This window comes from Genypterus blacodes, unplaced genomic scaffold (genome assembly GCF_046128005.1).
Source record: "Genypterus blacodes isolate CSIRO-AG114 ecotype Tasmania unplaced genomic scaffold, CSIRO-AGI_Gbla_v1 ptg000003l_1, whole genome shotgun sequence".
Taxonomy (NCBI): Eukaryota; Metazoa; Chordata; class Actinopteri; order Ophidiiformes; family Ophidiidae; genus Genypterus; species Genypterus blacodes.
Genome location: NW_027466817.1, coordinates 5027386 through 5053003, shown reverse-complemented (window position 1 = coordinate 5053003; position 25618 = coordinate 5027386). Strand labels below are relative to the sequence as shown.

The following is a 25618-nucleotide window of genomic DNA, read 5'->3' as shown; positions in this document are numbered from 1 at the left end:
CCGGAGCGTGTGTGTGATTGCTACTGTGTGTTAATCAAGGCTGGTAGTACTGTGTTGTGTACGGGTGTCTCGCTATCTGTGAGAGCAAGGCAAATACCAATTAATACAGTCAGTGAACCGCACAATTCATTAGTCATCAGTGACGGATCGTTGACATCCAGAACTCTCGGCTCAACTTGGTTCCACAGCTGCAGCAATAGTAATCATACAATCATTCATGCAACACAGATTATTAAACATTGAAATCAGAAAATCAGGACAGGGACATTTGTGAATGTGAAGCTTTGTTTCTATCAAAGAGTAACACGGGGGTTTGGGAGGGAATGAGAAAAGTGATGTCATGCCATCACGTTTATGGATTTTTCAACGGAGATTTGTATGAAGATTTGGATTTTTTTTTAAATACTGAATTCCGACAGATTTTGTGGATCTAATCACAAAAGTCCGCAACTGTTACTTCTTTCATCTGCGACAAAAGAAATGAAATTAAAACCAAAGCTGACTGAGAGTGATGAGAGTAAATGATCTGTTCATCAGTCAGATGTTCAATTTTGCCCAGAAGATGGGAAATGGATCATCGTGTCTTTATTTCATGGTATAAGGGAGGAATATGACGTTTTTTGTTTGGACGAAAATGCAAAAATAACCATACAAGCTGGTTTAACACTGTGCTGCATTACGCCTGAGCTTAGTCTATGCATTCAATCTATACTGAATGAATTATGGAACTCCTCCCGGATTCATTCCTACATGTGCCTCAACACATTTACAAATACAAATATTGAAGGTTCTACACCCCGATAAAGAGGCTTATTGAAGTTATGCTTTGTTATATTTTGGTTTTGAGACTGTAAAGTGAACAAGGACAGATTGGATTATTTGCTTATTTCAGCATTTTAACAGAGAACCTAGTCTCAATCTCATGTTTACCAAAATAATTCAGATAGAACAATAAACTACTGACTGGATTGGATGCAGATTTCTTTTTTGTTAATTAAACTATCCATGACATTTTAATTGCAGATTGAAACAAAAGCTGAAACCCAAATACCAGAAAAACAACAATCTGATCCGTTTTCATGTTCTATAGACAAAATCAAACCTGAGGGAATTAAACACAGAGCAGTGTGCAGGGCGACGATTCAGAACATTTGTAATAACTAAAGAAAACCAATATAAAATCAATAAACGGAGGAGAAAAACAAACTCTTAAAGCAGTTCAGTCACTTTTTCATATCAGGTACATGAAGGCGGAACTTCAATCGAATCTTTCTGTAGGGGCTGAATGTGGAAGGGATTCTAATCCACACACACACACACACTGCAGGGGTCCAGTCCTAAACATTCTTTTCTGCTTTCAGTAAGTCATTCAGTAACACACACACACACGCTGTCATTCCTTCACACAAATAACACACTCCAGCACAACCCCTCGAACGCATCAGAGTGTGTAGTCAGTCTTTGTCTTCAGTTGCTTTGTTTGGGATGAGATACTGGGAGATTTGTGTGTTACATTGCCCAAAAAACAGAAACAAGGTAAATAGGGTAAAAGTAAGGAAAGGTTTTGGTGAGTTTATATAATAATAGGAGTAAAATCAAACCATTGTGAGTGATTTTGGAAGGTCTAAACAAGCAGCATTTACCTCCAAACTACAGCGAGGTCATTCCTCTCTGTCTCTCTCTAAAGTGCATCACTTTCTCTTCTTTACAAAAGGAAGTTTGTCTTGTAATGGAAGTGCTTTCAGTGCTGTCAGCTGTCACAGGGGGGAAACTCTTCACTGCACCTGACCCAGTACACACAATACATGAACGACATAATAAATACTTCATTCCAAGGATAATATGATATCTTGTGAAGGTACATTTCTACTTCTCTGGTTTGGTTCGATTTACTTGTGAAACATTAAATCTCATGCTTTCGTTGCATCCAAGACAGATATTTGAAAGAGGATTAGTATCGTTTGGGTTAAAGAAGCAAGGAGTGATTGTGTGGTTGAGGTCGTGTCACAGAGGGCAGACGGAGGCATCCATCTCCGAAATGTTCTCTCCATCCGAAAGAGGAAAGTATTGATCATTTGCGATAATTTAGAGGAACGCTTCTGCCAGGAGTCCATCTGCTTCTTCATAGTGTCAAATGAAAACACGTGTGTATCTATCAAAAGAGACATTAAGTGTTGATTTGTGTATTCAATCATGTGTAAAAGTAGGAGTAAGTCCTGTTAGATACATCATTTTGGAACTAAACCCTTTTGATTGTAAACCGTACCCGGATGGGAACATCAAAAATGCATTAGCATAAAAAAAAGGCAGTCTGGCAACACCAGCCAGAAATTAAGAAACATACAAGTGTGGAATGGTAAAAATGTCACACAACAGCACACACACACCTGTGCGCACACAGATATACACACGGCGACGCACGCAAATGTCCTCGCGCCGACACACACACACTCATACTTGCATACTGGACATGTCACAGACACATCTGGCATGCATCGCAGGAACACAACACTTTCTGTTATAAAGTCTTCAACTGATTTAGAGCTCTGGTAATTTCCCTATGTACATAAATTAACAATAAATATATGTAACTGTTTTTATATTTTGAAATATATATATTAAATAATGAAATATCCGCATTATATTTCAAATATAGTCATAGAATTCGTTTCTAAACATTTGAAAGAGATACTGTCACAGTTTAAGAGTAAAACATGTAAGAACACACCGGGTCCCCCTGCTGGTGTAGCTGCAGTGTCCCTCATGATCCAGGCGGTTACATTCTACTGTTAAAGAGGCTGTGGATCTATGTCAGGTAAGATTATCGATACAGCGTGTATAAAACACATGGAAACTCAAAGGTTCACGGGTTTGATTGAAAGCAGGTACCTATGAAGGGCTGGAAAAGGTTAAAAATACTGTTCAGTGATTCCAAACCCTCCGGTGTGTTTCTCTGAGGTAACGTACCCACGCTCCTATGGGTCTAAGGAGGTCTACATACCGTGTTTGCTCTGCTCAGTACAGTACAGAGACACGGACTGTAAAATACTTTGCGACGCAGTGTGTGCCGCAGACGGTGCAGGGGTCCAGCCCTGACAGAGACCGTGCGGGGCCGGGCGGGATCGCCTGGAGCTCTTACGCAAGGGACACTGCAGCGAAGGACGCCGAGGGGACAAACTGGTTTGGAACAGTCGAGAGAGCGTAGAAAGCCATTAAGACTTGAAAGGACCCCCTTTCTCCTACTATGTTCTTCTTTTGTTGACACACACAGACGGGAACTGAACCACATTAACACAAAGTGAGGGGAGTTAGGTGGACTAAATGCATGCAGTAGTTTTCCTTCTCTCTCTCTCTCTCTCTTTCTCTCCCTCCCTCCCTCCACCCCTCTCCCTCCTTTCTCCTGGTCGCCGTGGCTCCCGGAAGAAGAAATAAACTCGAGAGAGAATCGAAGGAAACATCATCCCGATCACCGGTGTAGTGATGGCGTGCAGGCTCGTTGCAATCTTCCCACAATACCTCTGTGCTGTTCAAGGGGTACATCCCTGTCTATGACTTCCTCTTCCTGGGGAGGGAGGAGGGGGGGCGGCGGGAGTTGTGATCTCTGCGGGCCCGGAGACGGCTGCTCCTCTCTCCCTATTGGCCCGTCTCACCGTTGGGCCCGCCTCTTCCCCCCCTCTCTGTCCTCAGCTCGGTTGTTGGCTGTTGTTTGCATACTGGGTCCCAAACGAAACAGGTCCTATATTGCACAGCATGCCCTCGTGGCCTTTATGGGGGGCGGGGCGGAGGGGGCGGGGCTGTCAGTGATAGCGGCTCCTCTTCTCCTCCGCCTCCGAGCTGTAGTCCCTTAATCCGATCCCTCGCTGGAGGTTTAATAAAGAGTCTTTCATCTGCGGAGGAGCGACAAGAGGGAAAAGTCACATATTTTACAACCAAACGTGTCTCCCCCTGCTGCAGCACTGCTATTCACACTGACTGACTTCAAACAAAGGTTTCTCTTTAAGGCACCGCCGCCCCAACAAGCCTGCTTCTCTTCAACACACATCCTCCCTGATACACTACACCTTTAGCCCCTTTAAATCTGATATTAAGGCCCAGATCTCTGCTGCTGTTGCAAACATCAGCCCGCAGGAACAGAGACTTGCTGTGTGGTGACTTTGGCTCGGTAGTCACATGTGGAACTGCGAGTTGTCTGACAGCCCGGAGCTCCTGGAGGACGTTTAGCCATGTGAGCAAACTGAGCAAAAGTCTGGTTTGTATCAAATATGTGAGGAGTTTGTGATGAATGCGCAGTGAAGCTGATGAGGTCGTTACATTTGCTGCAATACGTAATGGAAGTAGAAAGAAAAGATGTAAAACTTCAATATAATATCATCCGGGAAAATCTCCCTTTGTGTCCGAGTACCTGGTCTAGCAGCATCACTGAAGACTTGATGATATCCCTCCACTTTTGTAGTTCGGCGTCATGGTAACGCTGCTGCGCCTCGAGGAGCTGAGCCCACTCCATCTGCGTCTGGGGGAGTTTGCTGGGAGACGCACGCACACACACGCACACACACGCACACACACACACACACACAATACACACTTCGTCAACATCAGGCTGCAGCCACTGAAGCATGACTGCTACAGCATTTTGAAGGACTGCCAAAAAACAGATTGGTAAATTGTGTGTGTGTGTGTGTGTGTGTGTGTGTGTGTGTGTGGTGTGTGAGTGTGCCTTTGTTTGCGTGTACCTTTCATGGAGCCGCAGGCCTTGCCAGGTGGTGAGGGACTGAGCCGAGTACTCCAGCATCCACAGCTTGTAGAACAGCATCATGTTGAGGAACACCAGCAGGACCAGGCTGAGGACAAGAAGAGACACATTCAGAGGCACAATCCACCTCGATCCGCCTGATCTGTGTACGGGAAAAGGCTTTTCTGGTGACACATCTGGCTCTACTGGCCAGTACGGATTAGTCAGTACACATGTATGTATGTACCTGAGACAGATCCTATGGATGGCGGTGAAAGGAGAGGAAAGATGAGGTTACACTCAAAGAAAAACACAAAGACAAACACTTAAATGAAGCAACGTGTATAGATAGGAGTGTTTCTCTTGATGGATTTGCCTGAGAATGTGTGTGTGTGTGCGTGTGTGCGTGTGTGTGTGTGTGTGTGTGGGTGTGTGTGTGTGTGTAGGGGTCAGTTCCATACACAAAGCTGATGATGAGCAGCAGTTTGGAGACGCTGTACAGAGCCAGTCCCCCGGTCAGGTGATGGTGCTCTGGACTCTGGTGTCTCGTCTGCGTGGATCCCGCCACCTGTTTGATCCTCTGAATCACTTCGTCGTCCGTCGGCGTGGTAACGGGGCTGAGCGCCTCGTCCAGGTGCTGGCTGCGCATGTGGGGGAGCGGCCTCTTCTTGCGTCTCACTGTGGAGTTCTTCACCACCTTGGCCTTTGGCGAGAGTTGATGGGACTCGGTCAGTATCTCCTCCAGCTTGGACAGCTCCACCTCTGAGAGGGAGACATGCATCTTTGCTCATCTCCTCGGTCACGTCTCTACATAAGTGTGTGTGTGTGTGTGTGTTCAAAAACAAGTTTACCAAGATGGCGGAAGTTCTCCTCCAGTCCGCTCCAGAAGTTCTTCTCGATGAATCCCTTCACCAGCCCCCATGGTTGCTTCCTGTAACGCAGCTCTGTCGACACCCTGAGGAGCAAAGCAAAGCAGAGGTTGTAAAGAATTCACTCTGAATTCAACTTAACAGTCAGAAGAAGAAGAAGAAGAAGCAGCAGCACTGAATTCAAGACCATCTTACCGTAACCGGCACTTGTTTTTGGCCACTCTGGTGAGCATGTAGCGGTTGAGCGTGTAGAAGTAATCGTGGTACGGCACGTCGTGTGTGATGACCTCGGCGTCGATGATGTAGCACTCGCTCTCCTGGCTGGCTTTGTACAGAGACTGATGAAAGAAGAGAGGAGAGCGGCGTGTTTAACAGTTTATATTTAGGAGCGCGTTGTGAGCGAAATCAAGCAGGAGGCTTCGACGTACCTGCGTCTCGGTGACCGTGGCTGTTTTGGGGGCGAGGGGGTTGGACAGAGAGATGGTGTACATGATCTCTCTGCTCTGGTTCCCCGTCTCCTCCTTTTTCCACGGGTGGTACACCACATCTACACAGCCAAGCCACAGCAGAGGGACATGAGTCAGAGGCTAAAGGACAGAGAGGGGGGGGGACAAGCTGCAGAACACCAGAGACACTCACCTGAGAACCTCCGCTGCTCCATGAAGTCGCTCATGAACTGCGACTCTGTGAACAGGAGGTCGTACAGCTTGTCGACGCTGAACTTGTACACCTCGTTGATGTGCTGTCTGCCGTTCAGATCCTCGTGGAAGGCCTGGACCTCACCTACACACCAGAGACAAGATGAGGAAGGACAGACTTTAGGGTGGTGAGATGTGTGTGTGTGTGTGTGTGTGAAGACAAGACTTGATTTTGCTTATATCAAAACTGTCTCATCTAAGAAACGGTGTAATGTCCTTTGTGGCTTCTTTGTTTAATCCTTCAATATTATGTACACACTAGTTTATATTCATAACAGTGAGTTGTTGCCAGTGTTTGCATGTAACACACATGCAGCTGCTGACTAAACTGGGTTAAGGAATCAAGTCTTAAAGCTACAGTTGGTCACTTTTTAAAAAACACAAATCCCTATTCCACCTGAATAATAACATGTCTCTGCAGTGCCTCCTACTGGTGGAAACTGGGAAAATAAGATCCGATTTTCTCTGTGATTCTACCCACTACACAGTTTTACACACTGCTGTTTGATAATGTTTAACCATTGTAACTGTTTTTACACTTGATAACTGGTTTGTGTGTTTTAGAGAAGGTGGCGCGTTGTGTTTTCTGCGCTCATGTCGCACCCTCGTCGTGTGTTTCCGAGGAGTCGCTGAGCTCCGTGGGAAGGTCTTCGTTGTCGTTGAAGTCGAGCGAGGGCGAGGTCACCACGCCGCCACCGGGCCCGCTGGTCTCATTGCTCTTGTCCTCCACCACCAGCGGCACGGCGAGCAGCTCGCCGTCTGGCAGGCAGTCGGCGTACTCCTCTGACTGGAGGTCAAACTGGGAGACGGGGACGGAGCCGGTCAGTCCACTGCTGCACATTAATCATTTCAATTGTGTTTCTCTTTTCTCTCCCTCCCTGTCCCTCTTGCTTAAAGCGACCTTCATTTGACCTGGAATAGTGCACATCCCCCCCGCTTGGGCCAAGAAGAGTTGGTGAATGAATGGTCAGATGCATTGTCCCCAACAAATTCCACTAAGTAATATGCTGCCAATCACAGCAGGACGGACCGGAGCTCATAGAAACAATAACAGCTCATACAACCTGTGTGTGTATTTTAAGATTTGAAGTAGCTTTTAACAGATTTCTGTAGCAATGGACCCCTGAATATTCTCTATTATCCATAGTGGGGTCAAAAGGTCAGATACAGAACAGCAGAAGTGATTCAGTGTTTTCATCAAAGGCATTTCTGCAACGCGGATGGTTCAATTCCACTCTAATCAATGAAGAACAACGGCCCGAGTGTGCACGGCGTCACACACACATGAGACTCACTGTTATGGGTGTGTCGTTGTTGCCTGGCGAAGGGATGGTGCTGTTGGGGATGACCTTTTTATGCAGCGGGGGAGGGCTCCCCTCCGGCTTGGCCTCGGCGCTGCTCTTTGACAAGTTGTCGTTGTTGATCTCGTTCTCCTCATTAGGAATCTCCTCACAGAAGCTGAGGGCGTGTGAGGAACACAGACAGGCTCGTCTCATCGCATCCAAATAAGTCAATAGAGGGACGTTTATGTTTCACGTGTGTGACCCGTTTTCTAATATGTGATGTCATACGATGAAGTCATCATCACCTGACCTGTGTAAATAGGAGTCACTTTGTTTGCTCCTACAGTCTTTCAGGTTGAATTGTGAAGCAACTTCTTCTCCGGTTTAATTCTATTGAGGTGTGTGTGTGTGTGTATGTGTTATCAACCCCTCAGAAGACATACTGTACATTTATAAAGGTTGAGCTTCTTCAGGCCTCAGTTCTTTAAAAGTACAGACTGAAGTCAAAATATCCCATAATTCCTCTGACGCCAGAGAACAAAATCAGACATTGTGAGGGAAATGGAGGGCCAATTTGATTTTGGCTGTGACTATTTAGAGATTTCATTGAGAAAATCTGCTTAGAGGAAATTGCAGATGATTGCAGTCATTAATTGAAATAGAATTGCTACAAATTACAGCTTCAGTCCAACTCATGCAGAGTGAAATACGTTGGGCAGAGTTGAGACAGCAGGAGAGAGAGAGAGAGAGAGAGAGAGAGAGAGAGAGAGGGAGAGAGAGAGAAAGAGAGAGAGAGTGTGTGTGTGTATGTGTTTGTGTGTGACTTAGCATGTGATGTCTACATCAATTGGAATAACAGCAAACCACGGTAATTGATTTTCCACTGTAAAGCCGGACTCACCCCATGGTGTTGAAGTCGTCGTCGGGAGGGACGTAGTCTTCGTCGTCGCTGGTCAGCCCGAGTTCGTTTCCGTAGCACTGATGGACAAAGTGCCACAGCTCTTTGGGGCACAGAGGCTGAAGAAAAGGAAGGAAGATAAGACAATTTTACACACAAAAGTGAGGGGAAAAACACATTCCCATAATACGAATACAACAATCTGAGGTTGGCTCACCTTGTCCAACAGTGCATTTTGCCACAGCCTGAACATCATCATGTAAGTCCTGTCCCTGGCTCCGAACGAGGTGAAAAAGTGCTAAGAAACATGAACAATGGATCAAATATATTAAAACAGGAGTGTAAATAAAAACCAGAATATGTAAAGTGGTACATTTAGTTTAACCCTTCATCTTTACCTTCTCTGTGTCAGTGCAGACCTGGATGGCGTTGGGAATGAGGCGAGCGGTCTTCTCCTTTGTCATTGAGCAGATGTCCTTAAGCCGCACTGTCAGCTACACACACACACACACACACACACACACACACACACACACACACACACAAACACATATATCACGCTGCCACGTATGCCCCAATACTGTCAGGTGACGATAGCACACAGAGGGGTCCGGTGAGTTCACACTACGCATACCAGTGTTTCCCAGCGAAAGATGTTGCTATAGAAACAGATCCAGTTCTCAGAGAGGTAGAGTCGTCCCTGGAGGAGGATATCCCGCTGCAGAGCGCAGGAGTAGTCTGCAATATGAGCGGGGACAAAGATGGAGACGGATCAGAGGAACGACCGGCACACACTCTACGCTGATGATGATGTGTGTGTGTGTGTGTGTGTGTGTGTGTGTGACGGAAAACACAATCTGTTCTTAGTTATAATCATTAAAGCCCATGACGAAATTGCAGTCTGCTTCCAGTGCGTCAAAGAAGATGTACATAAGATAGCGGGACTGAATTGGCTCCATCATAAAAGTGTTATTGTGCAAATCAGGCCCTGTCCCACAATCCAACTCAGACATACTGTGTGTTGTATGTTTGTAACATTTAACCGGCAGGCGTCACTCACCCACGATGAGTCTCTCTGTGTCGGGGAGCTGCTTGAAGAGTTTCCGAAAATCCTCATTGCGTTGCTTGTATGTGGGGCTGAGCACCTGCAATGACGGTCAGAGTGAGGGCCTACCAAAGACAACACACACACACACACACACACTGGCAGCTTCACGCTCCCGCCTTTGTTTAAGTCTAGATGAGCAGCCTTGTTAAAACCATCCTCAGGTTTGATCAAGGCTTTTGATAATGGATGTAGAGTGAATGTCATGCAGGAGTGTGCGGTCTGACTTCCGTGTGAGGCCGCATCATAAAACTGCGTTCAATGCCAGCGAGCGCCATTCCACAACATCAGCCCGTCGCAGCTCGTTAAATCAACATGCTGCCCTGACCGTGAGCAATTTGTAATATGAGACATTCTTAGATTAGCAATACAGAGCAACACGTGTTGGAGATCTATAGGATGTTTAGTGACAAAAGCAATCTTTGCAGCGCTGGCAAACACATCTGAGTCGGTATAAACACACTGCTTCTGTGTTGTTATCGCGCACTCGGGTTGCAGCACACTGGATCATTGGCGGAGAGAGAGGGAGAGAGAGAGAGAGAGAGAGAGAAGGAGAGGCTGCGATGTTCAAAATCTCCAAATATGTGCAGAAGTGAGAGCTCTTACTGTCTGTGCCAGCCGCTTTGCTCTGACGAGGAAAGCGCGAGGAAACAATGGCTGCCAACGACACTAAAAATACACTGAAACTTAAGAAACTAACTCTTTTGGAACGAGGAGGTTGGGAGAGTCTTGAGTCTTCATGTAAGACTAAAGAGTGTGACGGTTGAGGCAATGTTTCTTCTATATCACGGCAAGGAAGAAGACGTTTAGTTGCTTTGTTAGAGTAAACGTGAATTCCATTTATCAAAGTCCCCACCGGTCTGTCTTGTGACGGCACACGCTGACATAAGGCGCCTTGGAAAAACCTCAAGGACCAGAAAGAGACCAAACACACTCTCGGCTCACTCACACACTGGTCCAGGCGTAAATTCTACAAACTTACAGGCCTCCTTGAGCTCTGGGAGAACTCAAATAGCCATGACTCATCAGGGAAACAGCTGTTTTCTTTAGTAATGGGGAATTACCACAGAAGTGTGCTTACAGAATGACACTACCAGACAAAGCTCGCTACCAATCCATCATCCCGTCCTCTGTCTTTACCTCATATCCCAGGAAATCCCAAATCCGTCTTTCCGAAACCCTCAAAACCTCTCACTAGCCCACATCCTTTTGTGTCGACAACTCGGCTTTGACTGGCTTTACGTGCGTGTGCCCACTTACAGCGGGGACCTCCTCATCGTCCCAGTCGGGATCCTGGAGTTCCGAGGCGGCCCAGCCCCATTCCCAACCCCACTCCCCTCTGGCGGGACCCTGCAGGAGCCACCCTGCCAGCGCCTCGTCCAGCTCGAGAACAGCCTCCCAGTCCGACGTGGTGAAATCCTCGTCCACGTCCATTATTCATCCAACCAGGCTTCCTCTAGGCGTGTGTGGATGGAAATTGTGTTTTCTAAATCCTCCCTTTTAGTTCAGTTCGTCGGTCGGAAATATCAAAGAGCAGTTGGAGTCGTTTCCAGCTTCCGCCGTGTGTTTTCGGAGACGGCGGTGTCCCTCCGTCACCCCCCTAACCCCCCGATTTGGATGCTGCTCCCTTTTCAGTGTGGAGTGGTGGATCCAGCACACTCCAGCCACATGATCCTTGTCTCACTCGCTCGTCCTCTCTGGCTCTCTCTCTTCCTTTCACGCACACGCACACACAAACACACACACACACACAGGGAGAGGAGTTACGGCCGTTGCCCTCTAGTAACCCTGACCAACAAGTCCTTTATTATCATGCCTGTAGCCTTTTCCTTTTTTTTGGTGATGACTCCTCCAAGTAAGTGTGTGTGAGTGGTGCTGTCCTGGTCTGAATGCCTTGTTATTACCCTGTTTACCACTCGGCGCTGAATGAAACACGCGCACAAGGTTTAAAAAGGAAGATCGATGAGGAGAAAGTTATAGCTCCGGAAACTGAGGTTAAGAAGGAACAGCGCAGGACTGAGAACGGTCGAAAAAAGGTGTGTGTGAAGTCCGTCTTGCTGTCTGACAAAGTGATTGAGCTACAGAAAACAGATGTGAGCGTAACCTCCAGTTACCCCGGTCTGCAAAACAACGCCATCAATCTTACTGGTGGGGGGTCACGAGCCTGTGCAGGATCAGCATACTGTAACTATTTATTCACTTGTCACTCCAAAGGATCGTTCTGTTTCATGTATGAGGAGCCGGTTGTCCCGGGGAACCCAGAAGCTTTTGATGTCACTGAAAGGTATGTATCCGCTTGGCTCTTCGGTGCGGTTGCTCTTCTCCGTTAGGTCAATCCTGATACCTGATCTCCCTCTGTTACTCTCAGTGGAGATCGCGGCGCCACTATTAGCAACGCTTAGCCATTCCGGGGGCGCGTGCCTTCCCCTCCGCTCTTAAGTAGAAAATATCTTCAACAGCTTCAGCGCCTGGGATACTACTTGTATTTTAGCGACTCCTAGTTGCAGCCTGTAGCCCCGAGTGTGTCCTGTGATCCTCGTCTTCACCAGAAGTATGCGGAAAATCAGGCCCTCTGGGAAAACAGTGGTGATGATTCAGAAGCGGTTCCAATAAAATCATTTGGGGTGAAGCTTCGACGGAATGAGGGTTCATCCGTGTCGGTCTCAATCACAGTGATCCTTCTCTTCCCGTCCGGTTTCAGTGGACAATGGCGCCCTTGTGCCTGCTGCTGTGTCCAGGTGACAGTGCGAGACGGTACCTTGGGATGATGCAGGAATGGGGACACACACAGCGTTTATGGAGGATGTGGTTAACTATTAACTCGCTGGACAAACATTAGGAGACGGCGGTGACTGGTACTGGAAAGCAGGGTGGGGTTTCGGGACCTAGGCGGTGTGTTTCCGGTTGATAACGGTGTGATCCTCAGGTTTGAGTTAGTTTTGAGTTGCCTTCCAAAGTCTTTGTCCTTTGAGTTGCTAACCGGTGAGTCAGTGGGTGCGGTTGCCGTGGGAACAGACAAGGTTCGATGAAGAGGAGTGGTGTGCCCGTATCTCTAGCAAGCTTGGGAGTCACACTCTCTTGCCCGACCATCATAACCATGTAGAGGAACACACATAAACACACACACGCCCACTTTCCTACATCCAGGTGCGTCAACAGCTAAACACAGTCATAGCTAATCAATGTTAATCAATCGATCTAGTTTGATATCTAGTTTGATAAGCTGCAGAAGTTCACGTGTGAGTTAGGATGAGTGTGTAAGACGGTCAGGAACACTGCAAACACACTGAGACCCACATCTTAAGCATTGGTGTCTCAATGAAATAAAAACAATAATGTCAAAGTCCTGCACACCCACACAGTCCTGAGAAGAGGTCGACTCAGCAAAAAGACCAGGTTGTGTATTACACCAGTGAGCAGGGTCTCCTTTATATCATCATATGTCATCAGCATGTTGGACCTGCAGTTCAATACAGTTAGAAAATGACAGTTTATAGGTAAAAACTTAACTATGCTACTACTTGATTGCATCTTGTAACAGCTAAAACTATTACTTCTTGTGATAAATTAATCATTCAACCCTATTATTAATTATGGTAGTTGTTTCCTTCTGCCAGACCAGTATGAGAGCAAGACCAGTTTTGTCTCGGCTTGTTCCTACTTGGTGGGGGTATGCCCTTAAACGAGCACATTCCTAATTTGTATTGTATTTGGTGTACACTGCATCGTTCCAGTGGGAAGAATGATGTCATCTGTTAACGTGGCATTTAACATGTGGTAGTCGTTAGAATTATGCAGCTTAGAGGAACATTTAGTGTAGATTGTTACTTGATCTAATCTCACGAGTAGATCAGCGGAAACAGAAATGAAAGCCTCTAGCTGAGTGAATGAGAGAGCTGTCCGGGACACAGTGTGGACTTTTTGGACAGCGTAGCATTCGTCCATATCTACATGTCCCTGTGTCTAATGATTGCCATACCTGAACCCTGGAGCAGAAGGCCCAGTGTCCACGTTTATGATGGCATGGAGGGAAGCATGCCGGGACTAAAAGCGCCATGCTCCATTCTCCTGCCCTTTCCAAGGCATTCAAGGCTCGTCCAGAGGCCCTTGCAATGGTTTGTGGGTTTGTTTAGTACAGCGAGCGACTCAGCAGCCTTGTTACCACCTGTTGCGCACCAGAATTAGAAGTTTGAGTGGCGTCGGGCCTTTAAACACATCTGATGGAGGTCTAAAACATAAATGTAGATCCATTAGTTCAATGGGAGTGAATGTGTATATAGCTTTTTGTAGACATGTTTAAGGTAAAATCATCTCCAATGTCGCTCATTCTTTTGAACTGTGGCTTCGCACTTAGGTGGAAACAACACTGAGTGAAGCCGATGGATGATAAACGGACAAGCAGGGGGCGACGTCATCCCGGTGGTCTGACGACCAGGAAGAGTGAAGGAGTGCAAAGAAAGGAAGACAATCGAGGTTGCACAAGAATACAAGTCATGCTTACTCTCAGGATGTGTTGTCTTTCATGCTGAGGGGAGAGAGGGGGAAAGTACACAGACACAGGGAATCAAAAAGGAAAGGAAATATAAAACGGGAAGAGGAGAAACAGAAACATCTCTGGAGAAACAAGGGCTTGACGCTTAAACGCAGCAGATACCCTTTGTTGTTGGAATAAAACAAAGAAAGATTTCTATTATATTAGTTCAGTGGGTGTCAATCATCGTCCTTGAGTATTTGCTGCATATCTCACAGCTCTTCCTGATCAATGAAGTGAAGGTGTGTTCATTTGATCAGGAATTGGTGCCTCCCAGGTGTGAGTAGAGTAGTAATATGTTATTAGAAGGACCAATCACAGGGTAGAGACCCATGAAACAGGGCTATACCACCATCTTGTGGTAAAATATACAAATTGCAAAACTGGAAGCTGTGTATCATAAAACAAGGGACTTTGGCCAAATGTTTGAATATTATTGTACAGTATAGTCTGGTAACAAATGTCCTACAGCAGGGTTGTGTCCCCTTATTGTGACATCTTGAAGGCCCACCTGTTGCTCTGGTAAGCCCGCAGTAATCCCGGCACAGTAATGACACACACTAGTGAATTGGTGTTGCAAGTAAAGAGGGTCAAGGAGGACAACCTTTCACCTCGGGAGTGACTTTCCCAAAACAACTCCAGCACACTTCATCTTCGACAACAGACAGACAAACACACGCAGGCAGACAAAACCCTCTGTACATGTACGGACACGTTTGTAATGCGTGTGAAAACAAGGTATGACTTACATTGTACCAGCTTTGGCTCTTCTGTGGAGAGGGAGAGAAAGAGACAGAGAGAGAGACACACAGAGAGAGAATATTAATATTTAACTGTACACACAGCACACAGAAGCAAGTTACAGCAGATATTTGTCATTCTGTCCATCCTGACATAATTGAAGGAAGCCATCAACACTACTATTCACTGATTGTGTATCTGCAACGTTCAAAATAAAAGCCTGCAAAGGATTTCTGAGCAATTCGTTAGTGTAAGTGCCTTCGCTCTAAGATACAACATACGGGCATATTAGGCACTGTTAAAAATGCGTTGCCGTGTTTTTGTTTTACTTTAAACTACTGCATCATACTGAATCTGAAAGTCTTGCGATTCATAAAATGAGTGACAGCGTTCTAAAATCATTTCTATGACTGAATCACAGTGTCGTGGACAAATGAATACATTTCTCATGCAGTCCGTGGTGCTTTTATTGAGATGGGTGTCATCTACTATGCATGATTAAAACACATTTGCTCCATTCGTCAAACACTGCAGAGGCGACTCACTATCTAGTCATTTATTTGTGCTATTTTCATCTACGTCAGCGGAACACTTCTTTATATACAACAGCAGAGGGCGCCACTGAGACATCTGAATCCATACAACAGGGTACGGAAACACACTTTGTGCCTCAACAATCCATGAATAAAACCTCAGAGAGGGGAAACATGCAAGGTTTTCATTCAGAGGGTGAATGACAATGGAGGGTATTTAAGGGAAAAGGAGGAAGATACCAAAACACATCTCATTTTGCATTAAAGGAACAAATAAACTACGGAAAGACACATTGTTATTCTTATTTGTCCTGTTTTCATGTACTTCCTACAGATCGATTACAGTTGGAGCTTTCATATCAAAACCGCTGCAAAATCCCTGCTATCTTTACAAGTGTGATGATGGGAATCCCGCATGATTCAAACACTTTGCCTTTCACTTAAAATTCACTCGGCAGATGAGCAACATTGAACATGGCCGCATCACTTGCAACACAGGCAAAAAACACGGTGCATTTCCTGTCTGGTGTTGGGAGAGTTCTGAGTTCTGAGTTCAGGGAGGTTGTTGCATGTGTCCGTGTGTTAGCAGACAGTGAGATGCAGTCGCAGGCCTGCCTGATGACAGCCGCTCTGCTAATGTGGGCTAATCTGATTTGAAGGTGACAGACACATGAGAGAGGAATTACTTTGTGGCTACTGAGTGTATAAGTGTGTGCGTGTTTAACTTTGTACTGCATGCATGAGAGAGAGAGAGAGAGGGAGAGGAGGGGAAGGAGGGATAAGATGATTTAGGTTTTGAGTGTCTGTTTGGAATGTGAGCCTAGATTTCCAGTAAAATCGTTTGTTTCCCATCTGATGTTACGTTAAAAAATGTCCAGAAATACAAACAACTGCAAGAAAGCAGGTTATTTCAGACATTTTCTTCGATGCCTGTATGACAAAAATGATGTGAATGGGACCCTGAAACAAAGAAAGATGGAGTGGTGTCAAAATAAAAAAAGACATTTTCGAACTTCATCGCTGTAATTTTGGGGAATGGAAAAAACACGAGGGTTTGGAGATATCAAAGGGAACCTACAGCAGAGTACATCTACAGAGAGAGAGAGAGAGAGAGCAACAGAGAGAGAGAGAGAGACAGAGAGAGAGAGCGAGAGGGAGCTCAGGGCCGGGAACTGTCACTTGGGTCAATTGAAAAGAAGAAGAAATGCTTACTTTAATCAGGTTTAGTCTGTCATACTGAAAGAAAAATTAAAGAGAAAAGAAAAAGTTAACCAATGCAGTGAGCAACAGGAACACAGAAAGAAACAAGGAGAGACAAGAGCTGGGGGAGCGACCGAGTCGAGGCTCGTAAATGTCGATGGCATTATTTATGGCGCAATGTTTCCAGTCCTCAGATACGAACATTGCCTTGCTTGCATGTTCCAGATCGATTATTGGTGTTTGATCTCTCTGCAGAGGCTTATTTGGATTGCGTTAGGGCCCGGGTGATCGAGCTCACGTTGCCGGGGACCGACTGACGTCATACGTGGCGTCATGTGACTGAGGCTCACATGGGGGATTTCATAAAGGCTGGGCTGGTTGGGGGCTTGGACGCTGGCTCATAAATTAGGAGTGATGTAATCAGTTGATGTGTGTGTGAGGGAAGGAGAGAGTGTACGTGTGTTTGTGAGCGTGTGTGAAGGAGAAAAGGGGGAGAAACAGACTCATGGTGTGAGAGCAAAAGTGGGATTCTCTCATGTGTAGGCTGATCATAGAATAATGAAGTCGCTGGAGTGCACTGGAGTGGAACGCTGGCGGGGAGGGAAGGGGACAAATGGAAAAGAGGGAAACGGGAAGTGCAAGGTAAAAAATGAAAGAGGAAAAGGGAAAGGGAGCTAGGAAGGTAAGAAAAAGGACGAAAGGGGAAACAGAATGGTGACGAAAATGGGAAAGAAAAGGAAAGGGGTGGAGGCAGGAAAATGGGAAAAGAGGAAGGAAAAGCTGTAGGAGAGGAACAGGGGGGAAGGTTAGGGAAAGGAAGACAGGGAAACAGGGAATGGGAAAGAAAAAGAGAAAGGAAAGGTGTGTAAGGCAGCTCTCGGAGTTTGAGTTGTAAGAGAGAAGTGTGTGGACGAGGAGGAAAGGATGAAGGACAGTATGGGTTTCCACCGAGCAGCTCACAAGGCAAGAGGTGGGGCTCAGGAGGGCGGGAACAGGTTTAGGACGTTTGAAGAACAGAATAGAGTAATGCTTACTTTGGAAAGTCGCTTGTGAGACTAGCATGCAATCAGGAGAAGAGCAAAGAAAAATGAGCTTAAAGGAACAAACGAAAAGAAATAAACAAGAACAACGTAACAGCTGAGAGCAACAACAGAACAGCTGATCAGTCTCATGGTTAGGCAGGTAGAGCAGCGGATCAATATCTCAGAAACAGCTAAAAGACTCAATCGACAAGGGATTTCACGACAAGAGAGATGAGGAGAGAATGAGCAGATGGACCAAGAGGAGAGCATCTTTCTGGGAAGTAATCTGAGTAGAAAAGTTCAATCCTGCAGTTGTGAAAGGACAATGCAGATGAAGAAGACGCGGAAAATACTAACATCAACACCTTGTTTGATCAAACAGACTATGGAGGATATTGACCAGTTATCTAACATTTGATTTCGTCACGTAAGATCACTAAACTAAGACAAAACTCTCTGCTCCGCTGCATTACTGCGCTGCCAGATAAGTGCTGAGTCGTCACATTCCAGCACTTTCCTATCGTTCCTTTGCTGTTTTAGGGGAGAGAGGTAATATAATATAAAGTATAATTGAATTGGCTGGTGGCATTTAACCTACAGGTGCCGATATGAATCCATTCTTCTAAAGTGTCTCATATCAACATCTGGGATCACATGGTGGGATCACACGTGCACAAATGAGGAAAACAAAACGGCATTCCAAAGCTCTGCAACAGCTTACGGAAAAATGGGAATGTGACGTATAATCACGGTAACGTCAACAATATGCAGAGAAGAGGGAATAAGAATCTGTGTGTTTAGTCTTGTTATCAGGCAGGTAATCAAGTATATATCAAGCTTACTTACGATATTATCCTGCGTCATCATATCACAACGAGAGCAAAAGGAAGCACTACTAGGCCAAGTGTGGCGTAACAGCTTACTAGGCTGTAATATGCACCAGTGAGCGTTTCATATGTACAAGCAGATGGCTGATCGTAAAGGTTACGTTGCTAAAGTGGGAACGAAACATAACTCAAACCTACACAGGCAGAGTGTGTGTGTACATACAATGACAGTATCAGATCTGATGCCTGGATGAGCTAATGTGAACAACAGCGGATAAGCAGGATCAGTTGTAACCTTTGCTGCTGACATGGAGGTACAGGGCTGTGTGTGTGTGTGTGTGTGTGTGTGTGTGTGTGTGTGTGTATGTGTGTGTGTGTGTGTGTGTGTGTGTGTGTGTGTGTGTCTGTGAAAGTGTGTGACACCAAGAGATGAGAAACTTCAGTTCTTCAGTCCATTTTTGAGGCTAACCTTCATCTTCGTCTATCAAGCTAGAGGAAAATGTGTGTTATGTACTTTATATCCAGTATATCTGGTCCCTCACCTTGGAGTTCTTCCCCCCGCTGCGAGCTGACTGCAGGGAGTAGGTTCTCTGGACGACCTGCTCGGGCGTGGAGGGGGACTTGTCAGAGGAGTGGTCCGAGCCCTTCTCAACCATGTTCTCACCCTCCTGGCTCTGCGGTGTGGGAGAGCGAGAGCGTTTGCGCAGGACTGGCGAGCAAGCGGGCGTGCTCCTGTTTGAGTTACTGGCAGTGCTAAAAGAGAGAGAGACACACAGGGGGAAGAGGGATGAGAGAAATGGCCACACACTCATACGCTCTACATCTAAGAGAACTGACACTTTGCTTTGGATTTCCAAAGTAACATATCTTCAAATATGATACAGCATTTCTCCAGTGGACGCTTGCACACAGTGTTTCCTCAGACTTAACAGCTTCAGAAGCATTAAGAGAAACAAGCAACACTTCTTCCTCACTCGCACAGCTTTTCAAAACAAACCGGCTTGAACTCCAGTTGAAAAGGCACTGTTTTCGCCGCATCAGTATCTGACTAAGAAGGAATATAAAAGGGAAAGAAATGTCCACCTCAAATTGTTTTCACTGTGGCATTCATTGAGCTGTTTATAGACCTTCTAATCCATAAAAAGATAAATCTGTGTCCTTAAAATGACTCGGGCTCCTCTTCCCTGAAATCCAATCAGTTTCCATCTCTGCCACAGAGCCATGAGGAAATAACAAAGATTAAACGAAACCAAGCCAAGCGCAGTGACTCATTCTATCTATTACTGTTATGTACAAGGTTTACAACATATAATTTGTCAACTTGGTAAAAAAAAACAACAGCTTAATTAAGTGCGCAACAGGCATCATAAACTACACAATGACTTCAGCAGCTCTCTCGTTAAGTGGACGGATTGTTGTCTTCACACAGGTAGTCCCTGTTCTGCCACGGTACACAAAACCCGTATCAGGTATCTCTGTGAACCAGCACTAGACACTGTTTAACACACACACACACACACACACACACACACGCATGCACACACACACATAAGCACTAACACACACACAAGCACTAACACACACACACGGCGGCGAGTCTTCTCCTCACAAAGGCTGCGGCTAACAAAAGGCGCTGTAACCGATCTGTGTAGCAGCCGGGCCCAGTTACCTGACGTGGCTTTATGCGCCTGCATTACGTCACCGCCCGCCAATTTGACCATGAATTACTGCTCTACTGTTACATCCTGGACTTTGGTGAGACTTGGCTAAGTAAATCACAGAGCGAAGTGTTGTTGACAGGTTGCGTCCGGCCATCAGGATGTGGTCTGACCTGGAGCTGGTGGATGTGACGTAAAGAAAGATAACACAGGTTCCACGTTTCAACGTTCCACATTGACTGCAGATTTGTGACATTGTAGTTGTTTGATGAATTTCTTTCTTTGGGTTTGTGCTTCAGCTCTGGTTGTGACTTTCCAGTCTAGGCACATTTAGTTTCCGAGCACAAACCCCTGTGTGCTAAGATGATAGGTTAGTAGAGAGCATTGATATTCAGCCTGCATGGTGTCTGTCTGAGCCAGGAGGCTGTCTGGGTTATATGCACATTACAAATGCACCCTGGTGCTCTTGGCGAATGTGAAAAAATAAAAATGCTTCTGTGCAAGCTTTCAAAAGGTGTTGTTAACCCTGAGCAGGTACAGCAATCTATCTTAGGAGAGCGGTCGTTTCGATAGCAACGCAACAACAACAGCCCTGAAACGAAGTTGCACAGACAGGGCATGCGGTCACAGAGAGACACATTACGCACGCACGTCTTTGGAAGCGAGACATATATGCAGGCACGCACACACGCACGCAAACACACACACACACACGCGCAACATGAGGGATATCTGAACCTTGCGAGTGCTTGATTTGACTGCTGATCTGATGAAGAGGACACTAGGGTGGGCACAGGATGTAGGGTTCATTGTTTTCTGGTTGTTTTATGGTTGCAGTGAACTTCAGCGGTACAATATTGTTGCTGAGGTGCAATGGGATTGTGTGTTTTATTTTAACCAAGTGATGCATTCATGGATCGTAAAAAGCTACAAACAGAAACAAAAATCACTCTAATTACACACCTGAGGCTACGGTCTGAATTGGTGCCAGGACACACCATGAAGCACAGACTATGGGGGGAATTGCCAGGTGCTGGCTGGTGGAGGTGGACGCCCCCTGGTTCTGTTGAGTCAGGATTACTGAACCGTGTCAAAAACTGGGTCATAGCTCTCATTGGATCAGGCTGCAGGAGCTTTAATAAAACATATTTTCTCCTGAGCTAATTTAATATCATCTGCAGTGGGCGGCTTTATTAAAACGTGCTGTATAATTGCTTGTGGCGAGTCTGCACGTCTCATCCAAAGTCATCTGTTCGTTCTCGGAACATATTTGGAGGCTGCTCTCTTCCATCTGGAACTGTGCTAACTAACATTCATACCAGTAGAAGGCGCAGTTAGTGAGTATATGTCTATGGTAAATATGTCTCGATTCATAGATTGATATATTCACTTTACATATATTTCAAAACAATATGGATATAAATCTATTCAGACAACCAGAACACTTTGGGTCTGAAGCCCCTGAATCTCAAAGGGAATGCTTGAAGTCTCTACTTTAAAGATCGCAACTCAAGAATTAAGCACCATATTAGTAAGCATAGCAACCGCCATGTCTTTTCACTCTGACTGGACGGTTTCCTATGACAGGAGAGCAGATTTAGTTCAAATCGTCAAAATATTTGATAGTTTTCCAAGAAACACTTTGAGTTTCCATGACTTTCTTTCGAGGGTTCCAATGTTTAAGTCTGAAAGTGCTTCAGCACCCACGCAGCCAGCCAGCCAGTCACACTGTCTATGATGATCCAGCCATTTTGACATCACAGACAAGAGTTTGGATCCCAGCAACCTCCAGTAACTGCAGCCACATTTTTCTTCCTCTACACACACAGTACACACACCAGACTTACATACACAAACACATTACTCTTGAGCTCTGGAGTCACATCAAACCATTCTGTATCTCCGTCTCTGTCAGAGCAGGTGTTACTAATGTCATTAATGACAGCATGTGAGCCAGGGTGCAGAACACCAGCAGCCCTAATCACCTTAATTGGTTGCACCTGTTCACCTGTCAGCAAAACGGTGACCACTTTTGATAAATCTCCAAGTTTCTGCTCTGTTTACCATGACACTAAAAACATACGTCAGCCGCGGGACCGAGCCACTACATCGTCTCAAGTCTCACGGCTTGGCGCTGGAGTCACAAGTCAGCACTGACAGCTCCAGGTCAGGTGAGGTCCTAAATCCTACCTAGCCCCGTTAAAAGAAATGCAAAGTCATAGTAATAATGTGTACAATCAGTAACTCGAAATGTTGCAGGTTTTTAAATTTAATCTGTTTTAATTTAGAGATGTGTTTGTGTTTGTGATTTGAGACATGTTATTGTTTGACACCTAATTACATTGTGTGTGTGTGTGTGTGTGTGTGTGTGTGTGTTAGTGTGTGCGCCTATGCTGAAGCTAAAACTTCATACAGCATCATTCAGTAGATTTTCTCTGTTTTAAATTATTCTCCTAATCACAGTTATTCCATTGCAACATACTAAAACACACAAATCAGTTTGGCACATCCTTCACTTGGCATGTCACCCCAATGTTGTTGTTGTTGAGTTAAAATCCCAGTAAAAGAAGATTATAACTTGCATTCTTCAAGTTTCTTAAGTTGCAAATTTGGGCACTGAGAATCCAACAAGGAATGCTGCAAATGCCTCACATACGTCCACACTTAGTAAAGTGTATAAAGGACTCTCAGACTATAATAAAATGTATGACAACAGATAAAATGTAAAAAATAAACAATTCTGGACTGGGACCCCATCAGAGATCACATAGAAGAGTCGGTCAAAGATGAACATTTATACCATATCTTTGTTCCATAAAGATGAACTCCATGCAACACATTACACAAATTGTCTTAATATCCTGAAACAAACTCCCTCAATGCCACAATTTTATTGAAATAAACTGAATGGGATCCACCCATTGATAATGTGCTATAGCAGCTCAGTGTTTCTGTTCTGACACAACGTTCCCCTCAGAATTATGATGCTTGTTTGAATTGTAAGTCAGTTTGCTCATCAAAAATACATTTACTATTTAGATGCTGTGTTAGCTCATCGATGCAGAAGCAAAGTTTATAACCCTGATATGAGCTGAATTCTCACCTTGCTGTCGACCGTATTTTTGACAGCAGCTTTCAAAACTGAAATACTACTACTACTACTACTTTATTAATAATAATAACACATTGATAATGGACAAATCCAAAGCCTGGCGACTCTACCAGCAGAGGTATCCAGGCTCACGCTGCTTGTGCTCTTTCACCTTGGTAAAATATAGACAGAGGGCAAAATTGCAGAAACGGTCTAACAATGCTGAAGACTGTAAAATATTAATCTCTGAAGATGGCCGAGCCACGAACATCCCCCCTCTGCAAGCCAATCCATTCAGCAGTTTCAGTGTAATGCAATGCAATGGAGAGACAGACGGCACCCATCACAACAACCTCTCCCCCTCTGGGACTCATGCTTAATGACAGCTCCGACTTCTTAAACAAAAAAAGTACAATATGAATAATTAATAGTGTCTGAAGAAAGTGGTAGGATAATGAATTCAGTATTTAAAAGCCATTTATCACATGATTAAGAGCTTTTTGGGGGATTGAATAAGAAAAGAAAGCCAGAGCACATACACTAAGTCGGTAACAAAGCAGATCATGCCGCCCATTTTCCCTGCAAGGAGAAAGTGACAGGATCTCCATGGCAACCGCCGCGAGTGTTGTTTTTGGTAGAGGAGGAATTCACTGATCACCTCTCCTCTCCAGAAACACGCCACAAAACAATGGGAACACGGCTCCATCATCAGCATATGAATGACCCCATCACTCATTCACACAGCGGTTTGCTCTTTGAACCTGCAGGGCCCAGTGTGCGACTGATTGTGACCTGCAGGTGAGCTGACAAGTGTGTCTATTGTGTCCATGAAACAAACATTAAGCATGAGTACCTGCCATTGCATCATGTTTGGGCTGCAGTGTTAAGGGGAAACTGTATAAATAAGCAAAGTGGGCTATTCAACTCCAGTATAATAGAGGCAGCTGTGGAGACATCGATATACAAAACCTGTTTGGAAATACATAATATGATTTACAGCAGTATGATGCAATACACTATAGTATATGCGATTGCCCACTGGAATAAAATAGCAGAAAAATACAGTTTGAGTCAATGAAGAGGACACTCATACAAGCCATAATGTTGCACCCAAAAGACTCTGGACTATAGTATGTCCATCTTCCGTGCAACATACAGAGAGTAATGACAAACTATTTAACAATCAAATAGCCGTGTCACTAAAAGCGCCTCCCACACAAAGCTCAAACAAAGCTCAGCTTAGTATGAATATTGCTATAGCAACAGTGAAGAGAGAGAGAGAGAGAGAAAGGGGCTTAAATATTCAGTATGAGACTAAATATACTCCACTCGCTTTGCTGTTTGAGCGGGAAATCCAGCAGGGAGGCCGTAAGACAGACCATGCATCATGACTCATCCAGGCTCAGCTAATACATATTTAAGGATCAGTAAGGCTGGATATACAAACACTTATTCATATTCATCTTTTTAACATAAATTAAACTAAAGGTTTCATTTATTCTTAAGTTAAGTGGAGTTGTTAGTTTGAAAAAAGGGAATCAAAGCCTTGTTAAATATTCCCTGCACAATGACTACAACAACATATTTTATCAGAAGCAGTAAATTAATACAAGATTGAACTTTGTTGTTGTTCTTTCCTTAAGTCTGTGTACTAAAAGACATTTCAATAAAGTTGGGAATGACAGGTGGGATGAGACTTGTGTTTACGTTTACATCACAGCTTATACATGAGAAAAAAACTTCAAACACAATTCGTAATGAACAACACAAGACCTCGTCCAATTATAATAACATCGAAAAAGGTAATATTTCAGCCAACTAACACAAATAAAAATATGAATAAATCTAGAAAGGTTTTACTTGATTATTGAAAATATCATAAATAATAGTAAATATACATTTTCCTAGCATATTGTGTGAGAGTTCTGAGCACAGAACTTTATGGGCATTACACAACTCTGCACAGACAGACAGAGGACAGACTGCGGAGAGATGCTGGACAACAGGGAACCACAAATGTTAGATAGGCCACATATTTACATCAGAGGTGAAAAACATCAGAAGGAATAGTAACAAGCACGATTGTTGCGGCACTTTGTTACAATCTTTGCTTTAAATAAGCTCTAAAGCTGTAAATCCAACTGGCTCAAGCTGTCCAAACGCTGAGCGTCACAAAAGCCCAGAGTTCCGGGTCTTTCTGAGGGCCCCTGTTGTTTTCACTGTTTTGCTGAGCCAGTAAAATACCCCATCTGGCAGTGGCCCTTCAGCTCTACTTCACTTGAAAAGCCCATGCAGAGGACCACGCTCACCGGCCGACAACTGCGCATGCACACAGAGGAATGTGCATACAGTGTACACAAGCACACACAAACACTGGCATGTGCATGAACACACACAGTGCACAGAGCCCAGACTCACCATTTAAACACA

The 25618-nt window shown here is 45.0% G+C and overlaps 1 protein-coding gene across 4 annotated transcripts; it reads right to left on the bottom strand.

Moving 5' to 3' along the window:
• Positions 1-787: 787 nt before the first annotated feature.
• On the bottom strand, positions 788-19110 carry gramd1bb (GRAM domain containing 1Bb). Of its 4 annotated transcripts, XM_076145097.1 has the most exons (18): positions 18982-19110; positions 14866-14886; positions 9541-9625; positions 9115-9218; positions 8879-8974; positions 8698-8778; positions 8484-8599; positions 7595-7757; positions 6903-7098; positions 6241-6384; positions 6030-6148; positions 5797-5939; positions 5584-5687; positions 5194-5494; positions 4980-4991; positions 4734-4841; positions 4403-4523; positions 788-3887 (listed from the first exon to the last, which is right to left on the bottom strand). In XM_076145097.1, the coding sequence occupies exons 1-18, from the start codon at positions 19093-19095 to the stop codon at positions 3798-3800; spliced, it is 2118 nt and encodes a 705-aa protein (XP_076001212.1). In that variant the 5' UTR covers positions 19096-19110; the 3' UTR covers positions 788-3797. The 4 variants fall into 4 exon arrangements, with proteins under 4 accessions (XP_076001212.1, XP_076001204.1, XP_076001186.1 ...); XM_076145089.1 differs by lacking the exon at positions 4980-4991; XM_076145071.1 differs by lacking the exons at positions 4980-4991; positions 14866-14886; positions 18982-19110 and adding an exon at positions 10846-12557.
• Positions 19111-25618: the final 6508 nt, after the last annotated feature.

Bases quoted from the DNA above. Each gene is read 5' to 3' on its own strand.
- gramd1bb (XM_076145071.1), bottom strand. From the start codon at position 11,019: ATGGACGTGGACGAGGATTTCACCACGTCGGACTGGGAGGCTGTTCTC. The intron at 9,626-10,845 runs GTAAGTGGGCAC...CCGTCATTGCAG, and splicing joins ACGATGAGGAGGTCCCCGCT to GTGCTCAGCCCCACATACAA. The intron at 7,099-7,594 runs GTGAGTCTCATG...CCCGTCTCCCAG, and splicing joins ACAACGACACACCCATAACA to TTTGACCTCCAGTCAGAGGA.